At 38.1% G+C, this 8,438-nt stretch overlaps 1 protein-coding gene across 1 annotated transcript; it reads right to left on the bottom strand.

The window, feature by feature from the left end:
- Nucleotides 1–2,130: 2,130 nt before the first annotated feature.
- Nucleotides 2,131–5,426, bottom strand: NMNAT1 (nicotinamide nucleotide adenylyltransferase 1). Its single transcript, XM_010187041.1, has 4 exons — nt 5,309–5,426; nt 4,678–4,861; nt 3,852–3,997; nt 2,131–2,531 (listed from the first exon to the last, which is right to left on the bottom strand). Exons 1-4 carry the CDS (start codon nt 5,424–5,426, stop codon nt 2,131–2,133), a joined length of 849 nt encoding a protein of 282 aa, XP_010185343.1.
- Nucleotides 5,427–8,438: the final 3,012 nt, after the last annotated feature.

The following is an 8,438-nucleotide window of genomic DNA, read 5'->3' as shown; positions in this document are numbered from 1 at the left end:
CACAAAATTCCCAATTTTGTGTAAAGATTTTTTTTCCATCTTAATTGCTGTGTAGCACTGAGCATCTCCCATATTCCATTAAGGATGTGTCCTCATTACAGAAGTAAAGTGGTTCCTGCTGCTGTTGCAGTATTTTTGAAATCTTTTGAGTCTGAATTGCACGTGTGGTGTAAGGGCTCTATGTTCTCTTAAAAGACCGATGTAAAACCTCATTTTTTGTTTGTGTAACATTTGTGAGTGCATTGTAACTTTTATAAAGCTCAGTGAACTACACTATTCACAAAGCTGACATTTTCAAGTATATAGATTCTGTTTCAGATCTAGCCCACTCTTGAAAATGATACCTAACATTTTTGAATATGCCACATCCCTGACTGTGATGCTGATATTTAGAACTGATTGGAACAGGAGACTGTCAGTGTGCGGTTACTTCTGGTGTTGTGACAGGCAGGTTTCTGAATCCCGGTAGTAAAACAAAAGATCCACATTCAGCACTCAGTGTAATTTTTGGACAATGTTGTTTAGTATAAAGAAATTTGTACTGACACCATTCTACCTACTTAAATATCATGCAGTTATCAGATATGGTTAATAACTGAATGACTAAAATTAGCATATTACATTCAATTCATTTTATTGAAAGACCCACCACACATAACTACATTAAAACGCAGTGAAATATAACTGTTTGAAGACCAAAGCTTTGTAAGACAACCCATTGAATTTGCAGTTTCTCTAGGTTTACACAAAGTGCACCACCACGCACCAGCATCAATATTTAGAATAAACTTAAAGTGCAGTTTTGCTCTGAAAAGTGACCACATAAATAGGGTGCTTTCCCCTTAGAAAGATCTGCTCTGTTTATTCAGGAGCACACTGGTTGTCTTGAGTGCCGAAAACCAAATCTTTCTTGCTCTCTATTCTTGTCAGTCATAGACAGAGAGCAAAAGAGAAAGGGATTTGGATTTGTTGATCTGAAAAATGTGAACAGAGTGATCTTGTGGAGATAGTAGAAAAAAGCTGTTGACCCATTCAGTAGCATCTTGGAAACCACGACATTTTTAATAAGGCACAAAATCCAAACAGAAATGGGATGATGGCAAATAAAGGGAGGTAGTATTCCATCACCATGACATTCACAGCGCCTCTCTAGCTTATATTCACATAATACAATACACTGTTAGATTCAAAACCTGATTTTCTAGCAAAGAAAAACATTTCACTTATGTTCAATCTTAATATCTTACCATTTTTTTCTCAACTCCAGTTACAGAAGACAACACTGGCTAAATACATTTGGCTCAAAAGTAAAAGCTCATTTATTATTTGAATATAGGGATGACGGTCTGAGAAACAGTGCAATGACACTATTATTAATTTCTATCCATGAAACCAATGGCTGTAAACAACTTTCTGAAGCAATGCTGTCCTTCCATGAGAAATGGTGCTGAGCTTAATGTACAGGTCTGGAAAAATAAATGGAAAAGTAAAGCACAAGGCATTTTTGGGAGCAAACTGCATGACAGCAGATAAACTGGCTGCCTATTCGAAAGGCAGGCAAATCAAAGCACAGGGTACCTAGCACCACTTCAGCCAGGAGTAAATTTTTCCCTTCCAGGACAGAACTAAATAATTTCTTTGAGGTACACCAAATGTTGCCTTTTTTTTTTAAATTGGTTACGTAGATCTACTACATGTAGATCTATGGGACATTTTGAAATTAAATGGCTTTGTCTGGTAAGACACTGTACGTTATTAAAAATATTGGTGCTAGTACTTTATAAATAGCAGTCAGAGCAGTCTGAGTTAAAACTAATCAGAACATTTTCATGTGTTTTGTTAATCAGTAATTCTTATATGCAAGTGTGAATTCTGATACTTAGTTCACTGCACTGTGACACAATGTTTAAACATGAAAATCTTATTGTTGGATTTTAAAAAGATTGCGTAGGTCCAATTATTGAGTGCACCAAACCTCAACAGAAACCATGTATGTACTAAAGCCACAGAATTACTCCACTATTTACTTAAACCAAACAAGAAAAAAATCAATCCCCAAAAGCCACATTTTCCTGTACTTAACTGTAGCTTTATTTCACGGCAGAAAGTACCTTAGTTGTACAGTGCCTGTTAGTTATTGGAATCACTCGTGTATTTCTGTAAGGGAGCCAAGACAACCCCAGCATTCCTGTCTTCACTCTCTGGACTATACAGATTATTTTTCTCTATGTATGCTTGAACTACATCAGGCACTAGGTAACGAATGCTCTGGCCCCTCCGCAGCGCTCTCCTAATCTTGGTGGAGGAAATGTCATTTGTGATCCATTCTTCCACAAGGTGAATGTTATTCTTATGTCTCCACAAAACATCGGATTCATAGATGAATTTCTGAACGTTGTTTCCAGCCCTACTGATGCACACAAGGCCATGATTTTCCACAATTTCAGTGATGTCCTCCTGTTTCCACAGATTTGGGATCCCAAAAGATTCCAGAATGTCACTTCCACAAAGCAGTTTAAGCTGTGGGACACCTTAAAAAGAAAAATAAGTGAGAAACAGGGCTCGGTTTAGGCCATCAGATTTCAGCTAACTTGATGAGGACATTTAATATCTAGGCTACCTCTCTGTATCTTTGATTAAGATGAGACAATGGAATGACATAGAAAAAGATTCAAATCATATAATTTATTATTAGAAGCTTCAATACAGAATTTTTCTAAAAAAAAAGGTTATGGGAATCCCTTCTTTCAAAAGGACTGGAAAATAAATTCTAATATGCTCATTTAGCCTTGGGGTGAATCAGGCACTGTGACCATCAAAGTAAAAGAAAATACAGAGAAAATTCCAAAATAGCTAAGTATGAAAGGACACTGCAATGCTATTTAATGCTATTTAATGCTTCATCTGACATGGCACAGAGCTACAGAACAGGAGCTACCTTTTAAGGGACAGGGGCCAGAGGGGATTATGTAAAAGAAAAGGAAATACGCCCTCCCAAAAAAACCCCCATAGACTGTGTGACCTGACTTCAGGGAACTCTTCCATGCTATGTTTTATAGGGAATCCAGAGAAGCATGCAGATAGAAACCACCTTCAAGTCATGGAAGCAAAACTGAGAGTGCTACAGATCTGCAGCTTCCAGTATTGTCACAAGGTGGTAGGAATGTAGTAAAACATCGATCAACACAACATGAAAAAAGCCAGCCTCGTGCTGTTGGTCTCTTCTTTGAACACATTTACTTTAAAACACTATCAATTAAACAGTAGAATTTGGAAAGGTTCAAGGGAAGAGGTTAAGCAGAAGTCAAGATTTGCTAATAAATGGTCATTATGCAAGGCCATTCAAATTCTGTATGAATACAAATACTTGTACATGTTAAGCTAAAGAATTGAGATCTAAAAACAACAAGCAAAATAAACGCTACCTAAAATTACAAAACCAAGCTATGTCCATTTTATGAAGTTTTAATTTACCATTGAAAATGATCCTTTATGCAGATACGTTTTGAATTTCAGGACTTAATCCTGTCCTTTCTTTCTTCAGCAACTTTAAAATGATCCGAAATTCTGAGCTGCAAGTACAGTTTAGCAAAGTTCTGTAGGTAAAATGGATAGCTCAGACCTTTTTCAGTTCAAATTCCTATTATCTTGAGTATTTTTCATGTCCTCTATGTTTCATTCTTACAGCTGTCTTGTTACGAAGCCTACTGCTTTATGCTGTGGCATCTCAGCGAATAAACTTACTCGGTGAAATCAGAATGAAGAACAAGCATCAAAAAAAGCTCCCCATCAGTGCAATTCCTTTGAAAAAGTAAGCATTATAAAGCATTTAATTTGCAAAGATACTTAACTTTTTATATCTGGACTCTGATTTTTCTTTTTAACGGGGTCATGCCTATTTGGCTCCTGTTTCCTCTTCCGTCCTGGCTTTGTTAAAGGTATAGCATTCTGCAGACTATTAGTGGGATCAGGAGATAAAAGCTTTTGATGATGGTACCTGCAAAACAGATCTATTTTAGGTATTTTAAAGATGTAGGAGAATATAGGGAAGAGCAGGGCCTACTAAATAATCTTTCACCACTTCCTCCTGCAGTACTGTCACAGACAATCCATCCAAGAACTGAGCTGCTGGAACAGGGACATATGAGAGCTGGGCCACAAGGTGGTCAAAGCGCAATGATTTCAAAACAACAACTACAAGGTTAGTTTGTTTCTTTTTTAATAAAAATCCTTTGTAAAAAAGAAGCAGCTCAGTGAAGCAGCAGTGACTGAAAGAGTAAAAACACTTAAAATGTAAAAAGATATTCCCTCAAACAGTTCTCATGCCGGCCTTTAAACACACAAATGAGCAGCATAGCACAATTAGAATCAAATGAGGAAAGCTTGTGTAGCATGTGTCTACCCTATTCCAGTCTCTTGTCCTTCCTCATGAGTACCTTTTCAGCACACATATTGAATAAAGCCTAGGAAACAATGTATCTTAAAAAAATCCTCACAGATTTATTTTTTGTACGTTTATGACTAACGGTGCAATCTTTCATTTACAATGCTCATATAAATAGTACTTCTGACTATGATTTGGGGTTAGCCTGCTAATATTCTAAATTGTTAGTGCTAACACCGTTCCCTATCCTTCTATGGGTTCTTGAGGCTTTTTAGGGTTTGGCTGAAGTATACCTTAAAACTTTCAGTGTTTCCAACCACTCACTCTGGCTGCTTTCCCAATCATCAACTTCCACCCAACCTGAGTCTTCCGTAGCTAGTTTTGCCATAGTTACTCGGTGATTCGCACTGATCAGACCTTTCTTCTTATATGCATCACCTACTGGTGAAATGATGCCTTTGATTACTTTGTATTTTCCTGTGGAAAAAACACAAGAACATGAAAAGTGGTTGAGCAGATGTTACTTCCAGTGTATTGTATTTAAATTATGACATAACCATCTCTAAGAACAGCAATGCCAGCTCTGATAGCCAGCCCAGTGGAAAAGTACAGTACACTTCTGCCATTGTGCAAGGCAGCACAATTAAAGATTTAGTAAGATACATCCAAAAGATATATTTCTGTAAAGAAAAACTATAAAACTCATGCTTTCACTCATTAAAATTAGTAATAAGCAAGACATATGTAAGACTGTTCTCTCATGTATTTGGCCTACGTGATTTTGTGTGATATATACACGCATGCAAGCTTCAATATCTAATTAGTATTTCCAAAAATATCTGTCACTGTCAAACAGGCATTCATATACGTGTTTAAGTGTCAATTTATCAGAGCTGTTTTCCATGCTGTAAGTTACCATCCTACCTGTTTCATGAAAATAGTCTTTGGCCAGCTCAAATAGCCTTAGGTGCATGTTGGTAATGGGATTGAAGGACCCACAGGCCAGCAGGACAACTTCAGTTTTCTTGTCAGGATCTTCCATAGCTGTTCCTCACAGCTACACAGCCAAGTGGAGAATGTTGGTGCTAGTTACCAGCCACTACAAGAAGAGACAAGATTAAAAAATTATTCCTACTTATTTGTGCTGCCAAGCAGCAGAAGATTTCAAGATCAAATTGAACACTATTTTCCTTACATCTGCATCTGGCCTGTGATTGTTCATGTGATACTGCATTATCCAATTTTTAAGAGATTAAAACCACCATCTCTAGTTCTTTCTGGTTATCCCTGAATAGAGGTACAATGCAAGGAGCTGGGACAACGGTGGCATTATGTTGCAGAAAGGAGGGTAATTCTTCTGTAGGGCTTCAGATGAAAAGTGAGTGTGCTAGGAAGAAGATACATGTAACAAATTAATGAACCCAAAATTGTCTTACCCATGTATTATCATAGCGGCTGCAATTCCTTCCTACAGGCAAGAGGAAGCATCTTTAAAAATTAAATCACTTAAAACAGGCTGCTTGCCTAGAAAGAGGACAGCATATTGCCCACGCCAAAGAAAAGCAGCTCATGAGAAAAACTTCATGGTTATTCATCCCGATTGCAGGACAAACTTTATTAGAACTTTGCAGTTTTTTAAGATGCCAATGCCAATCAACTGCCAAGAGTTACATCTGCAGGGAACTTCCTTACAACTTCTTTACTCCTAGTGCTTACAGCGAGGAATAGAACAACCCTATGACAGTTGCCAGGGCTGCTACTTTAAAGCGCAGTGAGTCTTTTCAGCAAAATCTATAGAACTAACATTACATTAACATTACATTAAATTTTGGAGGTGAGAAGCATTAACATTTCTTCATTCGGGATTTCTTTACATTTTACATACTCTCGGTATGTGGGAAGAGAGTGCTATGGAGTAAACATGAAAACAACCAATCTACTTTGTGTTGCAGAAAGTAAGTGGTAGGTATACCAGCGGAACAGATGAAAACAGTATTGAATTTAAAAAAGTTTAGTGAAAGCTGCAATTAAATAGCAGATTTTTTTTCCTCTTTTAAAATACAACAGCACTGTTCCAATTTTGAACTTCAGTTTCAGAAAGCTGCTTAAGAATTGGGGAAAATACAGAAATGTCACTACTCATCTTTTTCAGCTCTACACGGATTTTTGATTCTCGGTGCTCTTTTCTTTCATCAGAATATTCTGGCTTGCCAAGATGGTTTCCCTAGCCTGGCTCTGAACAAATGAAAACCCAAATATGTTATGGGCCGTTCTCCTGCTGTTGCTGTTCAGGAGATGTCCGAGATATCTGTGCTGAGCGCTGAATAATTTGCCATTGATTCTACAGCAACATCCCTGCCTGGAAAAATCCCACAAGGTCACCCTCACGTTCTGTCTCCATTACAAAGAATCTGAGTGATGTTCGCAGCCAGCACAGTGGTGAGATATCACCACAGCAAAATCTTGTAACAGCTACTATGCACTCACATCAAATAACCCTTGAATAAAAGGAAGTCTTGCAAGGCTTCACATTTTGCAAGTGTTAGTACTTTTCTGTGCTTTTAAGAGTTGCATACATTTTCACAGTATTCTTTATTACTGCACAGTAGTTCAGCAATTGAAGGGTTTGGTGTTACTTGGAATGCAGTCCTCACAGGGGCATCAGCTAGAAGAGTTACTATGGGAACAGGCAAGGACAGGAGTTAGACTTGCCTTTGTGATGCACAGAGCCCTACTTTCTCAAGTGACTCATGCTGCAAATTTGAAAAGGGTTGATTTTTCTCTTTTAAGAAAAAGCAAGGGCAAAAGTAGTGGTAAAAAAAAAGATGAAAATATGTAATGTCTTTTCTGGAGTTAGTCAAATGTCCTTTTTCACACTGTTAGCTAATTTTACAGTCTTCAGAAACAGGCAATTATTAATCATAAGCTCACCTTGTAGCGCTCCATATCTGCGTAGAAATTGAGAATAAAATTCAATAGTTTGCACATAACCTCAGCCTCCTAATTTGCATTGACATCCTCTGTCTAGCACTGTTTTCATAGAAAACAGCTGCATGGTTGGAGAGGGGAGGAAGTGACAGTGAGTGAAGTGACCACCACATTACCTTCACTGTTACATCATCCTTACAACCAACAGAGCACTTTCGGATCTGGGATCTGCTTTATATGTTATGACCTTCTGACAGCCCTAATTTTTTGGGAAAAGCCACACAATTTGCACTTCCCAGGAGAGAAAGACTAGGTTCCAGTGATGATTAAAGCCCAGCCACTGCCTGAGCTGTATATGGAGCTATGCCTATTCTTATTGTATAATAACATTCGTAGCTTTGATGAATATAATTTGGCACTGCTTGACACAACTCTAATTATTGCAGTTTGACCCTAAGATCCAAGCTAGCAGCCCAGCTCCCGCTCTGTGGAGATGAACAAGATCCATATGCAGGTGTCTAGTTGCACAAAACTGCAAACAGTCTCGAAATAATTAATGCTATCCTATGCCACATACTAAATGAAGTAATAGCAAAACCTATTTACAGAGGCATAAGAAGGAGAAAGAAAGGAAAATGGCCTTCACTTGAATTTTTTATAAGTGCAGGACATCCTGGATCATTTTCCCTTCTTCAGTAGGAAAAAGGAGCTACCTTGTGATGTAGTCCTTTAGATACAGGCTTATATATAATCTCATCAAGCTTATACATTATCTTACCAGTATTTAGTGTGTACAACTTGCAATCCTGCTAGTGCTTAACTGGATCCGACACGTATTTGCACTAAAAACCCCCAGAGTACGCCTCCAGGAGGTTTTGGGATGGTTCTGAACACCAACCTGCTAGCTTCAGCGGATAAACAGCTGATTATAAGCATGCTTTGGTCAGTCTCATTTATATGTCAGAGAAAAATATGTTTTAAACATGTTTCTGTATCCGGAGCATATAAACACCATTAAATATTAAATTTGGGGTGCGTGGACTGTTGCTGGGAGCCCTCACGTGCCCAGCACACCAGTTCTCACTCCGTTTCAGCCCCCTCTTCCTCGCAGCCCCACACCGCCACA

Source organism: Mesitornis unicolor, unplaced genomic scaffold (genome assembly GCF_000695765.1).
Source record: "Mesitornis unicolor isolate BGI_N332 unplaced genomic scaffold, ASM69576v1 scaffold34246, whole genome shotgun sequence".
NCBI classification, from domain to species: domain Eukaryota; kingdom Metazoa; phylum Chordata; class Aves; order Mesitornithiformes; family Mesitornithidae; genus Mesitornis; species Mesitornis unicolor.
The sequence above is the reverse complement of the archived record's forward strand: the minus strand, read 5'-3'. Positions and strand labels throughout refer to the sequence as shown.

What these genes read in the sequence shown, in the direction of transcription:
- NMNAT1 (XM_010187041.1), bottom strand. Translation starts at nt 5,426, where the DNA reads ATGGAAGATCCTGACAAGAAAACTGAAGTTGTCCTGCTGGCCTGTGGG. An exon ending in AGACTATTTTCATGAAACAG is followed by an intron (nt 4,862 to 5,308) that starts GTAGGATGGTAA and finishes TTTTTTCCACAG; the next exon opens with GAAAATACAAAGTAATCAAA. An exon ending in TCAGAGTCCAGATATAAAAA is followed by an intron (nt 2,532 to 3,851) that starts GTTAAGTATCTT and finishes TTTCTTTTTAAG; the next exon opens with GTGTCCCACAGCTTAAACTG.